General features: G+C 35.7%; 4 protein-coding genes across 11 annotated transcripts in view; 2 read left to right on the plus strand and 2 right to left on the minus strand.

Annotated features, from left to right (window-relative positions):
• The window catches only part of LOC107045855 (obscurin), a 45,164-nt gene extending 41,656 nt beyond the window's left edge, over positions 1-3,508 (plus strand). For all 7 annotated transcript variants that reach the window (XM_015268252.1, XM_015268256.1, XM_015268257.1 and 4 more), the window contains 2 exons: positions 422-2,086; positions 2,906-3,508. In XM_015268252.1, the coding sequence (XP_015123738.1) occupies positions 422-2,086; positions 2,906-3,155 (1,915 nt within the window). In that variant the 3' untranslated portion in view covers positions 3,156-3,508. The remainder of the gene's footprint in view (positions 1-421; positions 2,087-2,905) is intronic.
• Positions 3,438-6,825, minus strand: LOC107045858 (NEDD8-conjugating enzyme UBE2F). Its single transcript, XM_015268260.2, has 5 exons — positions 6,161-6,825; positions 5,789-5,913; positions 4,445-4,606; positions 3,891-4,052; positions 3,438-3,820 (listed from the first exon to the last, which is right to left on the minus strand). Exons 2-5 carry the CDS (start codon positions 5,894-5,896, stop codon positions 3,704-3,706), a joined length of 549 nt encoding a protein of 182 aa, XP_015123746.1. The 5' UTR covers positions 5,897-5,913; positions 6,161-6,825; the 3' UTR covers positions 3,438-3,703.
• Positions 6,170-9,070, plus strand: LOC107045859 (vacuolar protein-sorting-associated protein 25). Its single transcript, XM_015268261.2, has 4 exons — positions 6,170-6,738; positions 6,828-6,973; positions 8,472-8,690; positions 8,768-9,070. The coding sequence occupies exons 1-4, from the start codon at positions 6,689-6,691 to the stop codon at positions 8,878-8,880; spliced, it is 528 nt and encodes a 175-aa protein (XP_015123747.1). The 5' UTR covers positions 6,170-6,688; the 3' UTR covers positions 8,881-9,070.
• A 3,741-nt stretch (positions 9,071-12,811) lies between these two features.
• On the minus strand, positions 12,812-25,846 carry LOC107045860 (excitatory amino acid transporter 1). Of its 2 annotated transcripts, none has more exons than XM_015268262.1 (9): positions 25,689-25,846; positions 21,126-21,391; positions 19,848-20,034; positions 19,463-19,505; positions 19,190-19,235; positions 18,191-18,377; positions 16,737-16,970; positions 16,461-16,652; positions 12,812-13,233 (listed from the first exon to the last, which is right to left on the minus strand). In XM_015268262.1, the coding sequence occupies exons 2-9, from the start codon at positions 21,379-21,381 to the stop codon at positions 12,948-12,950; spliced, it is 1,431 nt and encodes a 476-aa protein (XP_015123748.1). In that variant the 5' UTR covers positions 21,382-21,391; positions 25,689-25,846; the 3' UTR covers positions 12,812-12,947. The 2 variants fall into 2 exon arrangements, with proteins under 2 accessions (XP_015123748.1, XP_015123749.1); XM_015268263.1 differs by lacking the exon at positions 12,812-13,233 and adding an exon at positions 16,203-16,321.
• Between the last annotated feature and the right edge of the window lie 300 nt (positions 25,847-26,146).

A 26,146-nucleotide genomic window follows, 5' to 3' on the forward strand; every position in this document is an offset into this window, starting at 1 on the left:
TTTGCACAAGTGATGAAATAGTCCTGAGGATTTAATTTTCGTTTTATTGAATTCAATGCTTTATTCAATCATTACGTTAATATTTCAATCCACATTCAATCATTTTTATAATCAACCAATTTTGTTTATCAAGAAACTTTTTTTCTCATCAAAGTGGTTTTGTTCTTTAGCAAGTTCATGGATTTTGTCTGTCTTTTTTCCATTTCCTCAACGTTAAAATGATGAAAATAACTACGAGTCTCAAGTAAATGATACAACACAACGACTACACATGAATATTTTCCTTTAATTCCTTCAAAACTTCCCTTGAATCTCACTTTCTTCACCTTCCCATAATAATTTGCCTAGAATAAACCAAGTATTAATGTATTCACTCAGTGTATGGCTGCAATGGCACTCCCAAAATTCTCATTTCTACCAGGTACGACTGGAGAACCCCAATAATAAGAGAACGCCGAAGATTCACAGACGTAATGGACGAGGAGATCGACGATGAGCGTAAAGCGAGGATCAACAACTACGGAGCGGACTCCAACACAATGCGACGTTTGCGTCACGAATTGGGAACCCGCCTGGACTCCTACTACGAGGCTGACGCCATGATAGAAGAGAAGAAAGGTGGAAACCTCCCATTCTTCCGTGAGAAGCCCCAGATCCTCCAGATCCAAGCAGGCAAGTGTGCCCAGCTGGCCTGCTACGCCGTTGGGAACCCAAAGCCCAACGTCCAATGGTACAAGAACGACCTCGTCATCCAAGAAGGCAAGAGAATCAGCATCGTCGAGGCAACCGACGGCAGATCAATCCTCAGCTTCAACCCAACCCGGGAATACGACATCGGAATCTACAAAGTGGTTGCCAGAAATCCCGTGGGCCAAACCGTAGCTCGAACACGAATAGTTTTAGCCACCGTCCCAGGTATTCCCCAGGCCCCAGAAGTCTGTGGCATATCAGACACGGAAATCCTCCTGCGTTGGAAAGCCCCGAAGGACGACGGAAACTCCGAAATATTGTGTTACAATTTACAATACAAGGCTGGTGACTCCATCGACTGGATCGATGTGGCCAGCAATATCGATCACGAGTTCTACCTCGTCAAAGATCTCCAACCGAACACGAGCTATCACTTCCGGCTGGCAGCTAGGAACCGCATTGGCTGGGGTGACAAAGGCTTCGAGACCAATCTCATTCAGACAAAGCCAGAGGGAGCGCCGAAGGTGCCTATCAGTCGGGCAATGACACATCTACAGCATCTGACTGAGTCCGGTCAGGAGATCATCCCTGACGAGGAGAAGCCGAGGATCAGTTACGACGCTGAGGACACACCCATCGAGTGGACCATCGACTCCCAGTTCACGAGTCGGTATTCCTTCATCTCTGAGGTCTCCAGGGGGCGATTCTCCATGGTTGTTAAGGGCGCTGAGAAGGAGAGTGATAAGCTGGTGGTGGCCAAGATCCTGGAGATTCGTCCGGAACTGAAGGAAGCGGTGGGCGAGGAGTTCCAGGTGTTGAGGTCCCTCAGACACGAGAGGATTGCACTTCTCGACGCGGCTTACTGGGCCGCCGACTCACCAGTCGCTGTCTTCATCCTGGAGAAGCTGCAGGGGTCTGATGTCCTGACGTATCTGGCCAGCAGACCTGAGTACACCGAGAACTGCGTCGCTACTATTGTCACAGAGGTTCTTGATGCTCTTCAGTACCTTCATTGGAGGGGATACTGCCATCTGGATATTCAACCTGATAATGTGGTGATGGCTTCTCTCAGGTCGGCGCATGTTAAACTTGTCGACTTTGGAACTGCGAAGAAGGTCTCGAAACTGGGAACTGAGGTCCCGTTGAAGTCCGGGCATCATGAGTACAGGTCGCCTGAGGTACTCAATGAGGAGTTGGCGTATCCTCAGACTGATATTTGGAGCGTTGCTGTTCTCACTTATGTGCTCTTGTCTGGGGTGTCGCCGTTTAAGGGGGCTGATGATAATGAGACTAGGCAGAATATCTCGTTTGTGAGGTACAGATTCGAACATTTGTATAAGGAAATCAGCCAGGAAGCTACGAGGTTCCTCATGCTGCTGTTCAAACGAACACCTAGGTATGTGGGTTTTGGGGTTTTATTGGAAATGGGAAGGGTGGAGAGAATTCTTAGGTTTTGGGTGGTAATTTAGGAGTGGAATCAATTCTATGGAGACGAGGGAAATCCAGTTGCGAAGTGGTAAAATGACTCACGTCGACTTGACTCTTAGCTGAGTTTTTGAGAAATATCTCCCAACGAGAAGGAGATTTTCGAAAATATCTCCCGATGAGAACGAAATTTTCGTCATCACGTTGTTTGAAACGTAACTAGAATCTCAAGCCGGGCGGTCCAATAATTCGGCCATCTTCGGAAATCTTCGTGACCCTTCGGGTCAATGGTTGGAAGTCAACGCGTCACCCGGAAGAGACGCTCTGCAGAGTACCTGTTCGGTCGCACATGTAAAATGATATTTAAGACGCCTGTTGAAATACATTCGTTATCTCACAATTTTCCATTTTTCCCCAAAGCAATTTGTTTTTCCCCATGTAACAGGAAGATGCAGTTTTAATCTCTTCAAGTTGAGTTTACGCACGCAGAAGTCATAAAATGCGAAAATTTGTCTCTTGAAAACCCTTGGCAACTCATTCGTACAAGAAATTATTTTTATCGAAAATTTGTCTAATCCTGCCTTAGATTCCGAGATATTCATTGAAAACCGACCGATAGTCAACCGCAATTTGGACCATTTTACCACTTCACTACTGAATTTTTCTACGTGTTTCACATCACATCTCAAAATAAATAAATTAATTCTCGTCCACCCATCTCTCTCTAAATTTTTCTATACTTTCTATCTTCAGATGATGTTAACAAATGTAACGTTGATTGAAATTGCAGTAAGAGACCTACAGCTGAGGAATGCCACGAGCACAGGTGGCTGATGCCCACAGAATTTATGATTAAGAAGCGAGAGAGAGCGTCTTTCCCTGGTGATAGATTGAAAAAATATAACGAAGAATATCACGAAATGAAGCACAACCTTGCATCGACGAGTGACAATCTGACGGAAGCCTTTGGAAGTCTTCGTAATTTAAATAGATCCTACAGCACAGAGGATGAATTGATCACATCCATCGACTTAGAGTAAGGTACAATTCAATTATGATTTTCCAAATAACGTATTTATTTATTGAGAAAGTTTTTAACTATTGAAGAATAAAGGGCCATTTTTTCGAAAAATTTCAAGTGAAACATCTGTGAAAATTATCGCACGGCGACCGGAATTTCAAAGTTTTTTTCGTTCTTGTTCTGTTATTTATTTGTTGAACGTTTGAGAGACGTCGTTTGTGGCCTTCATTAGTTCATTTTAGACATGAATACATGAAAAACTGTACAAAAAACGTTAATTATGGGATGAATTGCACGTTAATTTATATAATAATTTTTTTTCTTTATTTACAAAATGTTTCCTGGAAATAAAGACTACAATGCTGAAAAATATTGATCGTTCTGTACATTTTTTGTCCCTTCACTCCAATTTTTCACCAAAATTATCGTAAATTGAATGACAAACAATCGTTGGGATGAATGAGACTAGCAACTGAATATTAAATAGAAAAAATGATAAATCGAGAAATAATAAAAAATACAATTATAAATGAATTATGTCCGCAGGAGTTTCTACAAATTCTTGAATCATCTTCTCGCATATTGATTCACGTACTCTCGTACTTTGTTTTTGAATGTCTCTTTGTCTTTTGAGAATTGTTCTGCAGCGTCTTTATTCAGTGGATCATCGAAGTTCAGGAGATCCTGTTGAAAAAATGTACGTGGAGTCAATCGAATTAAATAAAACTTGTAAAGTTTAGAGAGCGAAACTCACAGTGAATAAGGAATTTACCCCCCAGACCACATCTTTGAGCTTCCGAGTTGGCGCCCAACCCATTCCATCGAGACTACTCTGTCTTAGGATGGATAAACAGACATCACCATCTTCATTGATGTTGGGGTGCCAGAGTTTCGTTATGCATTTTACTTTTGGTGGCTGTTAGAGAATAACAATGAATTGTTGATGTTATTTTTGGAATAATTTCAGGCTAATAGACAATTTTACTTCAGATATGAAATGAAAACTCTTTGAGTCTTCGACAAAAATTAATTTATGTGAACCTAAAACAGATTTTGAGAGTGAAGAAGCAATCAATTCAGAGGAAACAATGACGATTAAACGAACTTCTACTTCATCCGAAATTTAATTGAACGTAATGTCCAATGTCAATCATTAATGTGAAAATTCAAGTGATTATTGAAACTTTCATGAATTTAATGAAGAATATTGTTGTTTAAATGTGTGATCATCAATATATTTATGATAAGTCTCTCGATTAATGCTGTGGAATGTAAGAAACGCAGGGACAATGAGCAGATGATACGTACGGTCATGTTGTACTCCTCAGGTACGGAAATGTGGAACAGAAATTTACCTCCCAACCAGTAGCCTTCATCTGGAGTAATGATGAGGTTGAACTCATGCAATCGGTTGGGATTATTGAAAGTCGCTTGGCAGGTATTCGGCAATGTTTGCTCCATCTCTTGAACCTTGAATCAATATCACGAACACTAGAATATTAGAATCCAGGTCTTGCCTAATGTGATGTTGAGTGGACCCCGTCAACTCTCCCACAATTACCCATTCATAAAACCCACTACTGATACAAAATATTATTTTTATTGAGATGTTCCTTTTTTGGAACAAGTATTACATACTTGAACCAATTCCAAATGAATAAGATCTTTCGGTGAATATCAATTATTTCTTCTTGAGATACATTTACTTGAATCAAATAAAACAGTCCTTGGCGTCATTCGCATGTAGGGGAGGTTGGGGTAAAATGGACACTTTTGACTTTGTTTTTAATGTTAATGAGGGGCTGAAATGTTGATGAAATGTAATAATTTCAATACAAAGAACAATTCTTTCTCTTTGTGACGAGCCTAACCTGAACTCAATTGATAAATTTGTTTCTGAGTTATGAACAATTTAAAAAAAGTCAAAAGTGTCCATTTACCCCACCTTCCCCATTCCCCACAAAAATGGAAAAGTTCTATTTTTTTTAACCTAATATAATCTCCAGTTGAGAAGTTTTGTACTTTTATGAATTGATCACAAATTCGTGACTAGGAGATGATTACATTGAGGAATGAATTGAATGTTGTTTTCTCGAATGAAGCCGATGTTTAAATTGAGCTTTCCGTACATCACATTGAACGAAATTTGTGATATCCAAGTTTGTGTAGAATTGCCGTAATCTGTGATTCTGTTATTGTAAACTAATGCGATTTTTTTAGTCAAGAAATATAAACTTCTTTCAACTCAACGACATCTTACTACAATCTCAAAGCTTTTTCCGCTTAACAATATTCATCCTGATTCGACATACGAAATGCTCACTTCAATTATAATTTGCTTGGAACAACGTATGATCGTGTTGATTGAGATAACAACGTATTTAGTCATGAGAATAATTTTGATTTTTGAGTGAACCAACGAATTTCTGGAGTGAGCAAACTTCTGGCTAGAAAGAAATCAAATACTCTCATTATTGCGACAAAGAAAAGGAACTTCAATTCTAGAGAAGTTCGATTTCTCCCAATCAAATGTATCTCAAGAAGAGAGAACTGGTATTCACTATGAAATCATGTTAATTTGAAAATTAACAACCAAACGATAGTTGATTCAAATAAAATTCTCTTGATAAAACTACTTATTTCTGAAATTACCTCTTTCACAAGAAGTTTATCTCTAACGGAGATTCTTTTGTTGAAATCCCGTGACTTGGCGTTTCCAACCTCAGCATCCTTTTTCAATTTTCCTCTCAACGTGATCATGATTCCCGAATAATCCCCTGAAAATCAGTAAAATCCCCATCAATTCGAGATGAAAAGTGTGAAATGATCGGTTTTCAATCGTCAATAACTCAAAATCCGCTGAGTGAAATTCCACAATTCTCCCTTCATTCCCAAGCACTTCTCGCAGACTTCAAAACAGCCCCTCATTCATTCCAATCGCGTCATTTCCCCATTAGATATTGATGATTCAAACCCCATTTTAGTCCCTTTTCCCCATCAAAAATAGAAAACCTGATTTCTAACCTCAAAACCGTGTCACAGGGACTCGCTGGAAGATCTGAATTGTATTCCTATCCCTTTACTCGCTGATATATTCTCCGAATCGGAGACACTTTGAGTTCCACCAGCCCAATTGTTCACTATTCTCATCTACATAATAAACAATCAGTGAAATAATTCGGAGCAGTGATGGCATTCGCCTCGCGCCGCATCTGTGCGAGGAAATTCACAGCAGTAATTTCACGTCAGATGATTCAGCAATCACGTCAACTTCTTTTATCGAGAACAAAAGGAGATATTCACTCTACAGACGAGTTATTGTTGTCAGCAAGATCCAGAGATGTTCGATGGATTCGGAATTTCGGGGGGAGCTTCCAGTGGCGCGTGAAGAAAATTACGATTGACGATTGTGGGGGCGAGTGCGTGCAGAGTCGGAGCACTGACGTTTCCCTTTGTAAATAATAAGTGGTTAAATCGGTCAGTGGGTCCACGAGTGTTCTAATTAATTCAGTGGTCGAATTTAGTATAAAATAGTTGAATAAAGCGGCGAGGATGGGGGAGATAGAGTGGCCTTGGCAGTACAGTTTTCCTCCGTTTTTTACGTAAGAATAGGTTAACTCAGTGCTCGACGCGAAGGATTTTGTGCAGTTTTATTTGCTCAGGGGTGATTGATGAAGGGTTACTGTTGCAGTCTTCAACCACATTCCGAGACCAAGGAGAAGCAGCTGTCGGCGTGGACGAGCCTCGTGTTGGAGTTTTACAAGGCGACGAAGCAGTCGGTCTTGGATGTTCGAGAGATTCATGCCACTCCGCTTTTTAATAATGCTGGGATTAAAAGTAAGGGGTTCAATGATGATCATTAATTTTGGGGTGAATTTTATGCAAGTTTATGAGTTTACATAGGACAGGGTGGGGTAAAATGGACACTAGACTTTTTTTAATTACTCATAACTCAGAAACAAATTTATCAGTTGTGCTCAGTTTTGGCTCGTCCCAAAGGGAAAGAATTGGTCTTTGCATTGAAAAAAAATTGTTAAATTTCATTAACATTTAAATCTGTCATGAACATTTGTAAAAAAGCCAAAAGTGTCCGTTTTACCACAATCTCCCCTATGTAGTTTTAGTAGGGGAGGGGGGGTAAAATGGACACTAGACTTTTTTTAATTACTCATAACTCAGAAACAAATTTATCAGTTGTGCTCAGTTTTGGCTCGTCCCAAAGGGAAAGAATTGGTCTTTGCATTGAAAAAAAATTGTTAAATTTCATTAACGTTTAAATCTGTCATGAACATTTGTAAAAAAGCCAAAAGTGTCCGTTTTACCACAATCTCCCCTATGTAGTTTTAGTAGGGGAGGGTAGGGAAAAATGGACACTTTTGACTTTTTTAAAAATATTCATAAACAGAAACAGATTTATCAATTGAGCTCAGTCTAAGCTCATCACGAAGAGGAATGATTGTTTTTCAATTGAAAAATAAAATTATTCCATTTCATGAACAATTGAACACGTCATAAATATTTCGAAAAAAGTCAAAAGTGTCCGTTTTACCCTACCCTCCCCTAAACATTTGTTGTTGAACTTCAGAAGGAAACTAAATTCAGGCAGATTCATCTGTTCGTCTCACTCGCAGAGAATACGTTACTTTTGCACTATTTGCAATTATTATAAATTTTATATTTATTACAGCTATTTTAAAAATTTTTTTAAAATCTCTATAAACAATTGTTCTTGCGAATGCCTTCTTCGATAGACAATTATTCTATTAAATTTCTATTGAACTTTTATTGAAGAATTCCACAGCTTTACGTCTTCACGTCTTTTTACACAAATTTTTATATTGAGACATTTCCTACAGGAATTCCTCGACATGAATTCCCTGTAACAAAAAGTTTGTTCCACTACTTTTCTTCTCTTTTCATTAATAAAATGAACCAAAAAACTTGTCAAATTTAAGCCGAAAAAATTCTATAGAAAATATCTCAATAGAGTAAGTTGTCCAGCAAAATAGAATTCTATTTCTTCGGCTCGAATTTCCCAATGTTTTTGTTTGATTTTTTTATGCAAAGCAAAGAAACAGAATAAAAAAAACCTTAGAAAATTTGAGTCGACGAAATTCCACAGCAAATATCTCAGTAAAATAAGTTACATAGAAAAATCGACTGCAAGTCAATAACTTCTCTATCCAATATTTCAATAAAATCACCCAAAAACTAATAGCACTCTAATAGAATTGTCTAGCGAATTCGCTAAATCTTTCTATTAAATTTATTCGTGCGTGAGATTCTGCGAAAAATTGCGATTTCTTCGTCACACTCAACCCTCCATTCCCCCCAGGGAAACTCTCTGCCGACGCTGTCCAATTAATCCTGGATAACTTATCAAAATCCGGAAATGCGAGTCCCCTAGACAAATCAAAGCAGCGCTGGCTGGTCTACTGGCACACGCTGGATGAATGGGGGGAGATAATCTACAACTGGGCGCAGGAGAACGGATTCGTTGGATCTGTCTGTACCCTCTTCGAACTGACCCAAGGCGATAACACAGTGGATCAAGGTCAGTGGACGAGAAATATCACGAGACCCTGTCTCAATTAATTATCATGTCGACTTGAATTCCCCTGTTTTTTCCAGAATTCTATGGATTAGACACAGAAGTTGTGACTAGGGCACTCAAGACCTTGGAGTCTCAAGGTAAAGCTGAACTCATATTCTTCGATGATAATCAGGGAGTGAAATTTTTCTAATTGAATTATTGAATTTAATCGGTTAACTGAACCAACGGTTCAACTGTTGAATGAATATATCTTACGGAATACTTACGGAATCAAGTGTATTCATAATGAAATAACTCATATTTTTGCCAGCACGTTGTCCCTAACTCAGATATATTATTAATTATTTTAATATTTTAATACGATATTGTCTGAAATAACAAATGATTTTTATGGAACAATTTTATAAAACTGTTTTTATTCAAAAAATTACACAATTTCGCAGATGCCGAACATTTACATATAAAAATATGCCGCCAGCATGAATCTAACGCCAATAGAATAGACGAATATCTATTTTCATAATTAACATTCTTAAATACGAGGAACAATTGGCTTATTGTAACAGACATCATCGGTATGACTGGAAGTTGGTTAATTCAATCAACAACAGTTCAATAGCGAAGTAGTGAAGTGGAATAAAATAATGAATTTCAGGATAAATGTTCAAAATATGTTGAAATAAGAGGGGCATATCTGAATCTAAAAACTTTTGTTCAAAGAAAATTTAAATTTAAACAAAATCCTCAATTTTTTCGACATTCCACCCCTTCGCTATGCAATTATAAATCTTATTAATTAATCAGGGAAGTGATGAGCACCTCGATATTCCTAGGAATGGATCTGCCCCCCCCCCTGGATTAATAAAATGTAAAGTTTGTTGAAATTTCAGTAGCGAAGCGGGAAAATGGTTTAAGTCGATTTCGATGAGAGAAAAAATTGGTTCTGTCGAAGGCTGAACTCATATTTTTCGATGAAAATCAGGAAGTGAACTTTTTCTAATTGAATTATCGAATTTAATCGGTTAATTAATCAACTGTTGAATGAATATATCTATCTACTTACGGAATCAAGTGTATTCACAATGAAATAACTCATATTTTTGCCAGCACTTTGTCCATAACTCAGATATATTATTAATTATTTAACTATTTTAATACGATATTGTCTGAAATAACAAATGATTTTTATGGAACAATTTTATAAAACTGTTTTTATTCAAAAAATTACACAATTTCGCAGATGCCGAACATTTACATATAAAAATATGCCGCCAGCATGAATCTAACGCCAATAGAATAGACGAATATCTATTTTCATAATTAACATTCTTAAATACGAGGAACAATTGGCTTATTGTAACAGACATCATCGGTATGACTGGAAGTTGGTTAATTCAATCAACAACAGTTCAATAGCGAAGTAGTGAAGTGGAATAAAATAATGAATTTCAGGATAAATGTTCAAAATATGTTGAAATAAGAGGGGCATATCTGAATCTAAAAACTTTTGTTCAAAGAAAATTTAAATTTAAACAAAATCCTCAATTTTTTCCACATTCCACCCCTTCGCTATGCAATTATAAATTTTATTAATTAATCAGGAAAGTGATGAGCACCTCGTTATTCCTAGGAATGGATCTGCCCCCCCCCCCTGGATTAATAAAACGTAAAGTTTATTGAAATTTCAGTAGCGAAGCGGGAAAATGGTTTAAGTCGATTTCGATGAGAGAAAAAATTAGTTCTGTCGAAGGCTGAACTCATATTTTTCGATGAAAATCAGGAAGTGAACTTTTTCTAATTGAATTATCGAATTTAATCGGTTAATTAATCAACTGTTGAATGAATATATCTATCTACTTACGGAATCAAGTGTATTCACAATGAAATAACTCATATTTTTGCCAGCACTTTGTCCATAACTCAGATATATTATTAATTATTTAAATATTTTAATACGATATTGTCTGAAATAACAAATGATTTTTATGGAACAATTTTATAAAACTGTTTTTATTCAAAAAATTACACAATTTCGCAGATGCCGAACATTTACATATAAAAATATGCCGCCAGCATGAATCTAACGCCAATAGAATAGACGAATATCTATTTTCATAATTAACATTCTTAAATACGAGGAACAATTGGCTTATTGTAACAGACACCATCGGTATGACTGGAAGTTGGTTAATTCAATCAACAACAGTTCAATAGCGAAGCAGTGAAGTGGAATAAAATAATGAATTTCATGATGAATTTTCAGAATATGTTGAAAGTAGAAGGGAATATCAAATTTAAAAATTTTTGTTATGTACTAAAAATTACTAAAAAGTACTAAAAATTATTGTTATTACGCTTGACTCCTTCGCTATACAATTATAAATCGTTATTATTTAATTAGGAAAGTGATGAGCACCTCGTTATTCCTAGGAATGCATCTGCCGCGCACCCACTGGGTGCATTAATAAAACGTACGATAGAATGTACGAATAATTGATTAAAACCGATTTTATTTCGTTGATTTCCACTTCAGTAGCGAAGCGGAAATAATTCCTTGAAAATTCTACCAGTGTCAATGTCAGTTAACCACTAATTTTCTCGCAAATGAATTTAATTCATCCGTCGCCATGTTTCTCACTGTATAATACAATTAACCTTTGCAACGAACGACGATTAATGTGTGAACGTGAGATGGAATGATTTTCTCACACGTAGCTCGAATCAATCTGAATTGTTCGCAGGAATTTAGTACTTCAGCCATTGACAGAATAATTGAAGAATCACACGGACGAAAACATTTTATAGAAAAACCTTGCACATTCTCTAGAAAATTCTATTCAATTTCTATTGGATTTTCTATTAGTTTTTCGCCGATTCTATTGAAATAATAACAGAAGTACAATATTCTATAGAAGAAAATGATAGAATTCCATTTTTCTATGACAATTTATTCTATTGACTTATTTTCTACAAAAATCATTAATAAATTTTCTGTTTTTCGCCCTATTTTTATTTTTTCAATTAAAAAAATCAATTGAAGAAACGTATAAAATTCATGTCGAGAAGTTTTTATAAAAAATATTTCGATAGAAAAATGAAATTCTACTGATTTGGTTATAAACCAATTTTTATTGGACATTTTCTATAAAAAAAATGGGCAGTAAAACTGCAGAATTCTTCGCTAGAATCCGCCGAAAACTAATAGAATCTTTAATAAAAATCCAAAAACCTAATTTGAATGAAAAACCAATAGAAATTTCTATCGAATTCGCTAGGTATTTTTTTGGAAATTGGTATTGCATACTTCCCAACCTCGGGGAGACTTGAAAATCACTACACAAAAATCTTATCCCGGACTGTTGCGACGGTTTTTTTTACTCGTGTGGTTGGCCAGCCCACGCACGCACGTAAAACACCCCATCTCAACAGCCCAGAAAAATACATTTCTCATTTCTATAAAATTTGTTCGTGCGTGTGAATATTCATAAGGACAACGATACGTTATTATGCATTTCCACAAATGCTTCGTCATAATAATAAAAAATATATGGCAAGCCCTTTGAGTATTGTTAAAGTGCAATCACACGACAATTCGCGGAGAAAAAAATTTGGAGAAAAATTACCGAAAAGTCAAGTAATCGTGGAGCGAACTCGATTTACAGTACTTACATCGAGGAAAAAGTGCGAGATGGATAGTGAATTTTTCCCCGCTGGCGCGCGAAAATTTCGATAATTCACAGATGAAAAAATTGAATAGAAAGACCTAGCGAATTCGTTAGAAAATTCTATTGGATTTCTATTAAACAATCTACTATTTTTTTTAATTCGATTTTTCTATCCAACTTATTCAATTGCGATATTTTCTCTAGAATTTCCCTAGCTCAAATTTCTGTTTGATTTTGTTTGATTTTCGTGATGAGAAGAAAGTAGAAATAGAATGAAAAAAACTTGGAAAATGTGAGTCGAAAAAATTCGACAGAAAATATCCGAAGAGAATGAGTTACATAGAAAAATCGAATTCTGTAGACTTTTTCCCAAAACCTCTTAGAAAGTTCAATAGAATTTTCTAACGAATTCGCTAGATTCGTTTATTAAATTTTGTCGTGCGTATTTTGCATCCAAAGATGTTTTTTTTTGTACCGTAAAATTTTCCACGATTTCCTCGGTAATTTTTACCCAACTTTTCTCTCCGTGTTGCGACATCGATAAGTATCTGACGGGCAGTAATTCGTCGCATTCTCATTGAGCCCAAACGGCTCATGCCTCGGCTTTACTCAAGTGTGTGAGCTCAACGATTTCCTCGTTCTTCGGTGCATCGAGCCGTCGAAGCTCGTCTATACTCATTTTCTCAATTATCACTGCCGCTAGTGCATCGCAGACAACATTTATGGTTGTTCTGAATCGATCGAGAAGCCAGTCGACTGTTACAATTAGGGTGACATCCTCGGCGGGGAGTCCAACTGTATCCAAGACCATTACCATTGTTACAAGACCAGCTTGGGGAATCCCAGCTGCGCCGATACTAGCTGCTGTTGCAGTGATACTGTGAATATTTGAAAAACCGGGATGAATTGATTATCGAGGATAATCATCGTGGAATTGCCGAGTCATTTGGAAATTTATCATCGAAGTGATTAAACAGTCGAACTCATGGAGATTTATTTTCGATGATTTCGAATTTCCCGGGATTCAGGGAAAATTATTATTACTTTTTCATTGTTAATGATATTCTTTGCAAAGGGATGGGCTGAATGAATTTTGAAAATATTTTTTCGTAGATAGATCACGAAATTGAAGGATAAGGATATTTTCATTACACTATTAGAAATTTCTTGCAATTTCAGCCATAATATCTTCTGAATTCTCGATATCGAGAGTTTGAATTCATGAATTTTCTCATTTGTCTTGGAAATTCAAGAAAATTAGTTGTTTCATAGCAAGCGATCACTGATATTCCAATGAAAATTTGAATTTTCAAACTCATTGTGAAAATTGAACATTAGGTACTGTTGAATTGTCAGTAGATTGAGAATTTTAAAAAATTGTTCCCTGAATTTTCGCTGTTTTCTATATTTTCAGTGTCCTGTGGACCTGAAAATTGAGAATCCCTTGAATATTCGAAAAATTAACTGCTTCGTCAATGAAGAAATATATATGAATTTCATGCAAGTTTGTTTTTAAAAATTTCAAGAGTCATTTTTTATTTCAATCTTCAAAGAAAGTTTTTATATTCAAAAATATTCATCACAAAGTCATTCTCAAGTGAATACAACTTGTTTAGCTTTAGAATTCCCAGACGCAATCAGTTCTACTGACTGATTCCAGCGTCAGCGCCAGCAGAAGAAAATAATGAATATTCAAGTCTTTCTTCGTGGAAATTATAATTCATTCGACAATTCCATGAACTGATAAAACAAGATGAGTGAATTCGACTTCGACATTGTTTTTGCTAGATATGTTCGAATCAAAGACAGATAAATAATTTCACACACTTATCACAAACTTATTCTCAAGTTAATTCAAATTACTTCGTTTTAGAATTTTGACACAAATTCAGTTTCTCTCATTGGTTGCTTCTAGCTTTTATATCAGCAAGAAAAAAAGAATAAATATTTAAATCTTTCTTCACGGAATAGCTTCAGAATCAGTTCTTCTTACTGACTGATTCCAGCTTCAGCGTCAGCAGAAGAAAATAATGAATATTCAAGTCTTTCTTCATAGAAATTATAATTCATCCGAGAATTCAGTGAAGTCGTAAAACGCGATAATTCCTTTGGAATTCGACATTAGTTTTCGCAGAATATCTCGGAGAACATGATAATAACAAAAGGTTAGCGATAAACCCTTTGCCACTGGAAAAAAATGCTCAGGAGGCTTTCGAAAAATATTAAACTTCCCTCGGCTGGTCTAAATAATAGAACTAGCCTCTAGTTCTCCCATTTCATAATCAGTTATTCATGAGTACCTAATCATGCAAATATCGCAGACACCGCAATAATAAATCGGCCGATGTTATCAATTATTCAGTAGAATGAATATGATTCTATTCCAAACAACGAACAGCCTTCCATCGTTCGACTACATGTTATGGTACTTGAAATCTTCTAAGTCGTCATGCCACGAGACCCTCACAGTTATCTGGATATTTCTCGATAGATTCGGTATATGGTGACGACCCTATCTCGAACCATGACACGTCTCCGTGCGGGAATGCTCAGCAGAAATATCGAGATTCATTGCTAATGCAGAGCTGCGGCTGAGGTTTCAGATGAATGGCTTGTGGTATCAAAGTTATTTTAGTATTTTTGTCAATAAATTTTCAGCATTGGTAATGGAACTCATCTTAAAGACGGGAACATTATGCAGACATTCTACTTGTTGCATTCCGTGGAGTGCAGTATTGGTCGTAATTCTAATGAGGAAGTTATCGGCGAAGTAGTAAAACAGGATGAGTCAACAAAACTTTATGGGTGTTTTTGCATTTGGAGATGTTTTACATTTTTCTATAGATGGAATTTCTTCTATTGGTCTCATCTTGCACCACAAAAATTCGGCTACAAGTGTGACAAAATTGAGCATTGGAAAAAGCTAATTCGGGAATTACGTTTTGCTAAGCGTAATTTACGCTTAACACCAATATCATATCTGGTGGCTTGTTTTTCTGTCATGACAATCGGAATTTAGGCTTCGTAAATTGTGATCTTAATAGAAACACATTTCACGATTTGCTTGCGCACAGGTTACGAAAAAACATCGTATTTTATGCTTGAAATAACTTTTTTCTTCGTCGTTAATTACGGATAAGTAAACGTAAAATACGGAAAAACCATCGTAATTTACGTTTAGGTTTTTCTGTGTGAATGTCTACTTTAAAAACTCACTGTTTGATAGAAAAAAAACAATCGATTCAGATTTTTGTATGACTAGAATGGCCTTTTTCGTATCAGATTCGACATTTCTTTTTTTAATTAATTACTTATCATCATTCTCATTGCAAAAAGCAATATGACCGATGAGAATCTTTATTCATATGTATCTTTATTCATTCTTTTTATTCATATCAGAAATTTTGTATTTGGATATTAATATTATTTGTTCAAACTGAAAAAATCGATCATCAATTTTACTATATTGCATTCAGATTCTTCTATCCTTAATAACGTCAAAAATGTGAGATAATCTCATAATAATAATTCTCATGTAATAAAAAATAACAGGGAAAAACTGTGAATCTCTTCAATATTAAAAAAATTTCCGACTTACCCTGATTAAGGTGTAAATATCCTAATCGAAACTAAAAAATTGAATAATAATTGATAATCTAAATTTCCAATTGATGATGAATTAAATATTTAATAATATGGAACTATAAATTTTTTCTTAAGTAAATAATACTAAATTTCTCATAAGGGATTTCCGATTATCTAAATAATCGTCAATCTTCCTAAGTAATTGATGATAAATAATTCGGAAATTGAACATTTGATGATTACTTCAATAACTCAAATTTAAGAGTGATATTGACGAATTGACTACATAATAATTTAACTTAGTAATTATAATTTATGGACAAGGCCATTCCAAGAAAAATCCAACTCAATCGTTCCCTGTCGACTGAATATTTTTCTCTACTGAAAAATAAAGTTACAAGAAGGTATTCGTAGAAATCAGGGAAAAACTACGCGGATTTCTAATTGTTTTACGATCTTGTTATGAATCATTAAAAAAATGAAAGACAAAACGGAAATTATATACTTGAAAATATATTACCTCACACCGATGATTTTGCTCCACGACATCTCGACATTTCTGACTTGTGCAATGAAAAGAGCAGCGACAGCCTCATAAAGAGCAGTGCCATCCATGTTGATGGTAGCCCCAATTGGCACGACGAATTTCGATATCCTTGAATCGACCCCCATATTGTCCAAACACTGCAGAGTGATGGGAAGTGTTGCGGAACTGTGAATTAATTTGATAATTTGAATGAATGAAGTGGGCAGGCAAGGGCCTTGAAGTTGAATAATACTCGGGTTTTATGAATACCTGGATGCGGTTCCGAAAGCGGTCACTATGACGTGACTCATTTTTCCAAGTGCTCGGAAGGGTAATTCTCGAGTGCATACGAAGAAAATCAAGGACAGTGTACCGAAACCGTGGATGAAGAGTCCGAGGAGAACTGTCATGAAGTAAAGGCCTAGGGTTCCCACCACTGCGCCGAGATCATTGATCTCGAGGATTTTTGATGCTACGAGGAAAGTTACACCGAAGGGTGATAGCCTGAAAATTGTAGTTGATTGGGGTTTATCATTTTGAGGAGGGCCTTTCGCGGATGACAAAATTCAATAGAAACAATTAGCGAATTCGCTAGAAAATTGTATTGGAAATTCGCGAAATCAAAAAAAAATCACATTCTCATTCGCGAATTTTGGAAATTAGCGAATTCGCTAACAAATTGTATTGTTGAAATTGTCTAGAAATTCTATTGGGATTCTATTAAAATTCTAGGGAATTATCGTTAAAATTCTATTTGTTATTTGCACTGATTTTATGAGATATTTGACAGGAAAAAGTCAGTAGATTTCGATTTTTCTGCATGAATACTCTCTTGGAATTTTTTCTTTAATAATTGGGCATGAATTTTCCAAGTTTTTTTCACTCGGATCCTGTACGAATTCTCTGGGAAATTCTATTGTATTCCTATTGAACTTTCCATTAGTTTTTGACAGATTCTATTGTTCAATGCAAAATATTCTAGAAAAAAAATTAATAGTATTGGATTTTCAATTCAGACATATTTTCTATAAAAATTCCTCGATTCATATTTTCCAAGTTTTTTCGTTTGATTTTTTAAATGATAAAAGAAGAGAAATAGAGCGGAAAAAATTGGAGACATTCATATCCAGAAATTCCTATAAAAAATGGCTCAATAGAAAAAAATTGTAGTTTCCGTTGAACATTTTCTATCTTCAATAGAAGTTCAATACAAACCCAATGGAATGTTCTATCGAATTCGCTAAAACATTCTATGAAATTTTTGTTGAGCTTTCTATTATTTTTTGGTTGACTCTATTAGAAAAATCGGCGACTCGTCTGCGTTTTTTTCCATACAAAGTATTCTATAGAAAAAGTCACTAGAATTCGATTTTTCAATTCGATTTGAAAACTCATCGGCTCAGAGTTTCTAATCTTTTCTGTTTGATTTTTTAATGAAAAACCATTCTGTTTCTCTTCTCTTTGGAAAATTCATGTCGAGGACTTCCTATACAGAATGTCTCAATACAAAAAGTTGTATAAAAAGTTGAAATTCGATTAAAGATTCACTATAAATACACGCATCGGAATTCATCAATACAATCGGCCAAATACGAATAGAATTTTCAGTACAAATTCATGATCGAGTGGAATTTTCAGTAGATTTTTTGATCGACTTCGCAAAACTTTTCTATGAAAGTTCGTGCGTGGCATGATGAACAATGTTCGACAAGCATATTTCTCACCAAATAACCCAGTTGGTGATGATCATCATCGCCTCAGAAAGGGCATTGAAGAAATCGCGCAATGGTTGTCCCGCATCACCCATTTTTCCAATGGCAATACCCAGAATGATTCCGAAAATAACGAGCCCGAGGGTGTTCGTTCCATCAGCATCGTCGTGGTCGATAGTCCATTTGTAAATATCATTAGCTGAAAAGTGACACATAAAAATAACTCACTCATTCCTATCTAAATTACCGGGACTCAGACATCGTCAAAGATAGGATATCTTGCTCCACTTTTTCTCAGGGAGAAACAAATCAGCGAACAATTGCAGAGAAAATGCACATTCACTGGGAATCCCGTAAACTTTATCACTTTGCATAAGATTGGGTTACGGTTGGGGGAATCTCCTTTAATTCACATTTCTTTCCATAACAATTGACAATTTGTATCCTTGATTTCCTAGATTGTACAGTAATTTTTTGACACTGCTGTTACGTTCAGTGCGCGCTGAAAAGTGCCTTTTGCTTTACTCGTAAATGAAAAGTAAACGAAAAGTATTCGAAAAGTTTTCGTTTACTTGTAAACGGAAAAGGTACAGGTCGGCCACTCGCTGAACGTAAAATCACTGTCAAAAAATATTGTTCGACACATGTGAGACGGGAATTTTCAGCTCTTGCGATTGGCAGCCCTCGGCTTCGCTTCGTGAGAATTCCGCCTCACTCGTATCGAAATATACTATTGATTGCATTATCTGTTGTTGAAAAAATTTATTTTGGAACCGATATTCAGGGAAAGGTAAAAAATTTTAACGCCAGGGCAGTGTTGGCTGCCAACATTAGGACAATGTTGAATTCACGAATCATAAAATTCAATTTACAGTACATCATCACAGAAATTCCATTCGGAGGCAAATTGCTAATTTATTATCGAAAATATATTGACTATTTTGAGACGAAAGTTCATCCTTATTTCACGTTCAATGGTCAAATGCATGTCAACTACAACGCAATACTCACCCACTTCCTCAGTCGCATTCGGCGGTTTAATAAGATTCGTTCTGTACTGTAAAAAAAAAATATCGCCAATGAGACGAACATTCATCATCCGCTAGTGATTAAGTAATGATATAACCGTGAATGGGTGTCGTCCTCGGCAGATGCTGCGAGTGTTTGAAAAAATTGAATTTTTCAGGAAAGTTGAAACTCGATAAGAGGAATTAAATTTATCTTGAATGGTTCGGACAATACCGGATTCGTTATCAATATCTGGGTGACATGAAAAATACGTACTTGTGCGATGCAGGCTTGGACGAGATTTGACGGGAAAACGTTTCTGAAAAAAATTTTACATCATTTTTTTTCGTTAGAAAAAATCATGAAATATCATGAATGTCAGATACGTATTTTTTTTATTAAAAAAAAAAAAATCAAGAGGGTAAAAGTTTAAAGTTGAAGTCAATGCCAAGCACAACTCATATTTATTTCAAACGACAACGATAGAGTGGAATTCCCCGATTTTTTTTTCATTTTCAAGATTTCATTTTTTTTCTTCAAGATGAAATCTGACTCATCTAAATCGTGCTGTTGGCTCAGGAGATATTGGCCGTTAAGGACAACCTGTTTTGAAAGCTCTCTGAAATGAGAAAAATGCAAAACGAATTTGATGTTTCTTTACCTGACTAGATCTAGAAGAGTATCGGCAGTAGTGACTTCTCTCTTTGGGACGAGAGACTCATGCGTGACAAAAAGTTTCTTATCACCAATGTGACCAGGTTGTATCGTTGTGACCAGGATAATCCCAACTATCACAGCACACACAGTTGTTGTGGCATAATAATAAATCGACCTCATACCGATTTTACCTTGAAAACAATAACAAGATCATTGATAACGGGGGGAAATAGCCGGAGATTGTGATCACAGAGAAAAAAAGTTTTCGTATTCCAGGATGTGTCATTGATTTTCAGGAATTTATCTGCAATCATTAGGAATTCACGATTGTATTGCGAATTTGCAGTGACATCGTCACTAATTTTCAGGAAAAAGTCACTGATTTTCCCGTCTTGAATTTTTAAAAATTTATCACCAAATTTCAGTGATGAAAATCACTGATGATCAGTGTTATTTTAATCAGTATCCGGGATCACCAATAATTACAATTTTTTTTCCTCTGTGATAGTACTTGAATAGGGATGTGTAAATAACGGCCATTTTTTATCGTCATATAACAAATTTTCAACCGCAGTTTGTGACTGTCATATGGCAGTCATGTGAGATCAGATTTTTTTTTGGTCATAATTTGGGTAGTTCAACACTGTCACGGCTATTTAGGTGAAATATGACGGTCGCACAAAATTTGTCACAAAAAACGAGATAAAATGGAGAAGCCATTATGAAATTTTGAATAGTTTGACGTTGTTACTGATATTTAGATGGAATATTACGGTTTCATGCGACCATTATCTACACCCAAAAAACAACGCTTTATTTTCAGACGTATGATTTAAAATTGAGACTCAAAATATGAGTTTCAAATCATAAGTCAATAAGTCTCGAAATAAAGCGTAAGGACTTATGATTTGGAATTGGGACTCAAATTCGATTTTCAAATCATAAGTCTCGAAATGAAGCGTAAGGACTTATGATTTGGAATTGAAAGAAGGCATAAATTGAGATCTCAAAGACTCAAATTGAGACTTTCGAAGCTCTCAACTTAAGAATTTTAAGCTTCAAATTAAAACTTTTAAAAATCTTATTTTAAGACCTTGGAAATCCTAAACTGTAATATCATTTTTTTGGGAGTATTTCATTGAAATATGACGCTCATATGTCAACACCGTCATGATTTAGACACGTGACGAAAACTGTCATAACTGGAATCAGACAGCCATGTGACGCGTCACAAAATTTTTGCACATCCCTATACTTGAGTAGGTAATTTTTGTGACTTTACCAGATAAATTGAGGTCGAGACTGCCGATGGCACTTACGATGCTGGAAACAATGAGGGGCAGTATGAGACCCTTCAACATTCGAAGGAAGAGATCACCGAGAAAGTTGATGTACATAATTTCACGCTTTGACCATGACTCTTTCGAGTATTTCAGGATGAATCCGAGAGCAACACCACTAGCAACACCAATTACTGTCAGTAGAGTCAGGGCATTTGCTGACAGACAACTCTTCCATCTTTTTCCCATCTTCGCCATTTTCGGGGTTCTAGAAGAATTTTTTTCAAAATAATTAAGAATTAATTACACGGTTTTGAACTAGATGTTCATCTTCACGGATGAGGAAATCTGAAGGAACAATCAATAGAATTTAATTTTTCTATACAACTCTAGTTCAAAATATTTCTATTGAGATAATTTCTACAGAAATTCTGGGCTTAAATTTCCAATATTTTTTCGTTTGTCTCAACGAAAAAATCAGTGAAAACAATTAGAAAATTTATGTCGAAAAATTCCACTGATTTCTTTACAAAATAATTTCCATTCGACATTATCCATAAAAAAACGCGCAGTAGAGTTTTGAAATTATTCAATAAAATCGTCCAAAAACTAATATAATTTTCAATAAAATTCATTTGAGAATAAATTCATGTTAACAATATTGGATAGACAATAACAAAAAATCAAGCTTTCCTTAATTATTTTATTTATTCCAGAATCGAATTGCAGTTGAGCTTCCCTCTTTTTTTACGAAATAAAAATTAAAGATGGGCGAGCGTGGGTTTCCACAGGGCCATAAAAAAAGTGGGACAATTTCGTACGGCATTACATTTCGGACACGTCGTACGTTTCTTTTTCTCACGGTTCATCGAGCGCAAGGGTACACCGAAACAATGGATCTTTAACGATTCAACGAATAAAGACAAACTCATTAGTCGGTTTATGCCTCATCTGCACAATTAAATATCCTTATCTCGAAAATACACAAGACAAAAATGTCTCTGTATGAAGAGTATTATACTTCACTCGAGGATTTTCATGCTGTGTTGACTTGTAATGACTTTTACCCTCATATTATTATTTTTTTCCTATCGCAGATACATTTACTATTTACTATTTACTCCCTACACTGAGAGAAAAACAAAAACTCTATCAAACAAGTCTTGTTGGGGCCAACAAAATCGCTAGTTGAAAATTGCCAGAAAAGAATTTGTTTGATTCGAATTTGAAAGTCTCAAACATGAATAATTGTTCTGCTTTCGACAGCAACGAAATATTTGGCTCAAGAGGCGGATAATTCACACCAGACGGTGCCTTTTCAGGATGAAAATATCTCAAATAGAGGAAAATTTATCAACAAATATTTTATCTCTAAGTTACAAGATTGCTATCATATTATTATTGTTTCATTTAAGGGTTCATTTCTTGTCTGTGATTATTAGACAGCCGAAACGAAAAACTACTATCCCTTGTTTCGCATAAAACAAAGATTTTTCGGGAGCAAAATACGTATGGGAGTATCGAATAACGCAGGAGTAGTGCTAGAAATGACATTTCTTGCGTGTCCAGAGAATGCAATTTTTTTTGAGCTACTAAATCTATTTTTGCGAGAAAAATTTTTCATTCCGGCGCACTCTCTCCATATTTGGCACAAAAAATACTTTTTTGATAATTTTCAAGAAACTGTTTTCTTGGCACAAGTAAGACTTGTTTGAGAGCTATGTCGTTTTTCTCTCAGTGTAGACGGTCCCAACAATTTGGATAAATGTTCAAAATATCCTCAACTTGCAGAAAATTCTGAAGTGTTCGCTTTCGAAATTGAAATTACATAATTCCGTAATTACCCAATACCCTAAAAACTGATAATGAGAGCGATCTTATCCTGACATTATTTTATAATCGCCTACTAAATACACTTAACAGCGGATGTCTGCGGTAAATTTCGATGATAAATCTGCCAAATGATAAGAGTGTGTGGATAAATAGAGTGCAATGTCCAAAATACAAATTATAGTCGCGAAGTGTCGGGAATAAAATTCTCCCACGCTGAGAGAAAAACGAACGAAAAACGAATTTCTCAAACAAATTGTGTTTGGGCCAACACTGAGAAAAAAATATTTTTGTCAAATGTTCATTGACTTGACAGAAGCATTTATTTTTTCAAAATCGTAGTTCTTCAACCGAATCACTTCCAAAAGCTGTGATTTTTAAATTACTCCATCAATCTTCCTCCAAAGATAAACTTTCTATTTTTTTGAGGGTTTTAAAATGTTTTCTAGCGGTTCAATATCGAGATTTTAATTCAAACCTGCAAAGTAAATAATAAAATCATTTTCAAATGGGGCTCAAGTGAATGCTTTGATGTTCGACTTCAAAAGTAGAAAAGAACTTCACTGGAGAACAAATAGCCAAAGTACTGCACTGAGAAAAAAAATTACTTTTGCCAAGCAAATTTACTAACTATAAGAAAATCTACACATTTCAGATGCAACTATTTACATACATTTCCTTGTGGTAAGTAAATTTACTTGGCAAAAGTAATTTTTTTCCTCAGTGTGGGATATCCTTAAAATTCCCTAAACAACCTAAAAAAAAATGACGCGTGAACCATTCAAACTGGAATGAAAAGAAAACGAGGGAATTGAAATGCATAAATGGACAGAAGGATCTTTGTGATTGATTACCTCCCAGAGTATCTCTCAATTAATTAATCAATCTGGTGTTAAGAACCATATTTAACCTCAGCAGAGCTATTACTCATGACATTAGTCCATGCGTTACTCCACTCATTAATCCATTACCTCCGATGTCCGACAAAAATATTCAATAATCAAAATGAAATGAATGAAACGGTTACACCTATCAGCCAGCAACAGGTCACTGAATCAATTCACCATTTTAATGCATGAATCAAATAAAAACTCCACGACTGGAGAAAAAGATCAAATAGAAGGATGCCCCCCACTTTCAATCTCTTTCTGACTATGAACTCATGAATAATTCAACGGTTTGGCATGTCTCCCCGTAACACCTCAGCCGATTATTGCGCTAATGAAAAAACTTTTCCCTCTTTTAATCACCAGAACATACACGTGATATAATATGATGAATCAAGCGGTATCTCCATTCCAATGATTTCCTTTCAGCGAACGATGACCAATTATCCAACACTCGATACCTCGATAATAACATATCAAATTGTTTCAGAATTTCGCGCACGCATATGCACCGCGCAATGAGCGGAAATCTAACGGTTCTACCTATTCCGCAAATTCTCCAGTCTCCCACTTTCACGCACACGGAGAGCTGTTTTGTAGAAAAATTCTAGGGCTTGGAAAATGTTGACAATTTTTGGTTGAAATTTTTGGGAAACTTTTTTGTTACACTGAAATTTCATGAATTGAATTATTGAAAATTCTTGAATTATTGAGAACTGTAAATTTTGGTTCAGTTATTCTCTGAAAATTAATAGAAATCAGGAAAATTCCGGTAAATGTATTCTTCAATTCTCGATTTATTGAAAATTCGGCGTAATTGGAAATTCTCGTCTTAATGCGGTTGAAACATTTGGAATTTCATTGAATTTTCAGTGAAATCTGAAATTGAATTTTGGCATTCAATGTCACTGCCCTGACAATAACTAGTGGAATTAAATTTTTTCTAACAGTACGCACGAAAAAGTTTAGTAGAAAAACCCCGCGAATTCGTGAGAAAATTTTCAGTAGAAAATATTCAATAGAAAGTCAATAAAATTTGATTTTTCAATATAACTCATTTTCTTCAGAAATTTTCTATAGAATTTCTTCTGCTCAAATTTTCCATGTTTTTTCCATTCTATTGTAAAGAAAATGAAACAAAAAAACTTGGAATATCTGAAAAAATTTCAGTAAAATAAGTTGTGCAGAAAATTCGAATTCTTTCGACTTTTCCATAGAATATTTTCTATTGAACAATTCTAACAGAATTTTCTCGGCTGAAATTTTCCAAGTTTTTTGTTCGATTGTCTTGATGAAAAGAAAAGAAAAATAGAATGGAAAATTTGAGCCGAGGAAATTTTGTAGAAAATATCTCAATAGACTAAATTGTATAGAAAAATCGAATTCTATTGCCTTTTTCTATTGAACATTTCAATAGAAATCCAACAGAATTGTCCAGCGAATTCGCTAGGTTTTTCTAAAACTGCCACCGGCCATGAGAATTTTTTGTTCTCGTAAAATTTCGAAACACATTCACATGCAATGAAGCTTTCAGTACGACCCCTGGAATTTCTCTCTACCTGGCATTTAGTTCTTTTCCCTGTGCACTAGATTTTTTCCGAAGAATTTGTTTCCGTGCACTTCCACCACCCACACCCCATCGATGGTTGTAAAATCAGTGTCATTGTGATCGCGACGCTTCCGATAACCGCGCGTAACCGAATTGCGTGATGATTCCCATGAGATACCCTCCAAGATAATTGACGAAGTGACCCGTGAATTAAAAAGTGATCAACAAAAATGAGAGTAAAAATGAAAAATCGAAAATTCCGCGCGCGATTTCATCCAGAATTTGACGATAGAACTCACCGTAATGCAACAAATGTGTTCCCAGTCACAATTATTATCCGAAAACTCGTGGCAATGCAAACACTGGGTAATCGTTATTCATGAAATAATGAATGGGAATGCGGCGAGAAGTACTCGCAATCGCGGCTGTTACACGCGAACTGCCGGAGGATACATGTGTACGTAGCGGCTGGAGATGTATATTCCATCGGGACTTTGCGATGGTTTCAAAAATGAAGAAAAAAATAAATAAAAGGCAAGTGGGAGAGTGCTGCGCGCCGCGCGCAGGCGCAGATTGTGAAAGAGTTAAAATGCGTTATGTTGCTTGGGCAGTGGTAAAATGCGCAAATGTGTTGGTGGATGTGGGATAGGGAGAATAAAAACAGGGACACACGTGGCTAGACGCTGAGATCTCGTGTCTGGTGTTGCTTCCACATATGTGGGGTTTCGAGGCGATTTTCATAGCGTCTTCTAGGCGG

The sequence above is a fragment of the Diachasma alloeum genome, unplaced genomic scaffold, assembly GCF_001412515.2.
Source record: "Diachasma alloeum isolate Michigan unplaced genomic scaffold, Dall2.0 Dall_scaffold_01094, whole genome shotgun sequence".
Classification (NCBI taxonomy): domain Eukaryota; kingdom Metazoa; phylum Arthropoda; class Insecta; order Hymenoptera; family Braconidae; genus Diachasma; species Diachasma alloeum.

Bases quoted from the DNA above. Each gene is read 5' to 3' on its own strand.
- LOC107045858 (XM_015268260.2), bottom strand. From the start codon at position 5,896: ATGATCACGTTGAGAGGAAAATTGAAAAAGGATGCTGAGGTTGGAAAC. The intron at 4,607-5,788 runs GTAATTTCAGAA...TATTGATTCAAG, and splicing joins ATAAACTTCTTGTGAAAGAG to GTTCAAGAGATGGAGCAAAC. The intron at 3,821-3,890 runs GTGAGTTTCGCT...TTTTTTCAACAG, and splicing joins GGGTAAATTCCTTATTCACT to GATCTCCTGAACTTCGATGA.
- LOC107045859 (XM_015268261.2), top strand. From the start codon at position 6,689: ATGGGGGAGATAGAGTGGCCTTGGCAGTACAGTTTTCCTCCGTTTTTT. The intron at 6,974-8,471 runs GTAAGGGGTTCA...CATTCCCCCCAG, and splicing joins TAATAATGCTGGGATTAAAA to GGAAACTCTCTGCCGACGCT. The intron at 8,691-8,767 runs GTCAGTGGACGA...TGTTTTTTCCAG, and splicing joins CGATAACACAGTGGATCAAG to AATTCTATGGATTAGACACA.
- LOC107045860 (XM_015268262.1), bottom strand. From the start codon at position 21,381: ATGGCGAAGATGGGAAAAAGATGGAAGAGTTGTCTGTCAGCAAATGCC. The intron at 19,506-19,847 runs GTAAAGAAACAT...AATTTTTTTCAG, and splicing joins ACTCTTCTAGATCTAGTCAG to AAACGTTTTCCCGTCAAATC. The intron at 18,378-19,189 runs GTGAGTATTGCG...GTCACTTTTCAG, and splicing joins GAATGCGACTGAGGAAGTGG to CTAATGATATTTACAAATGG.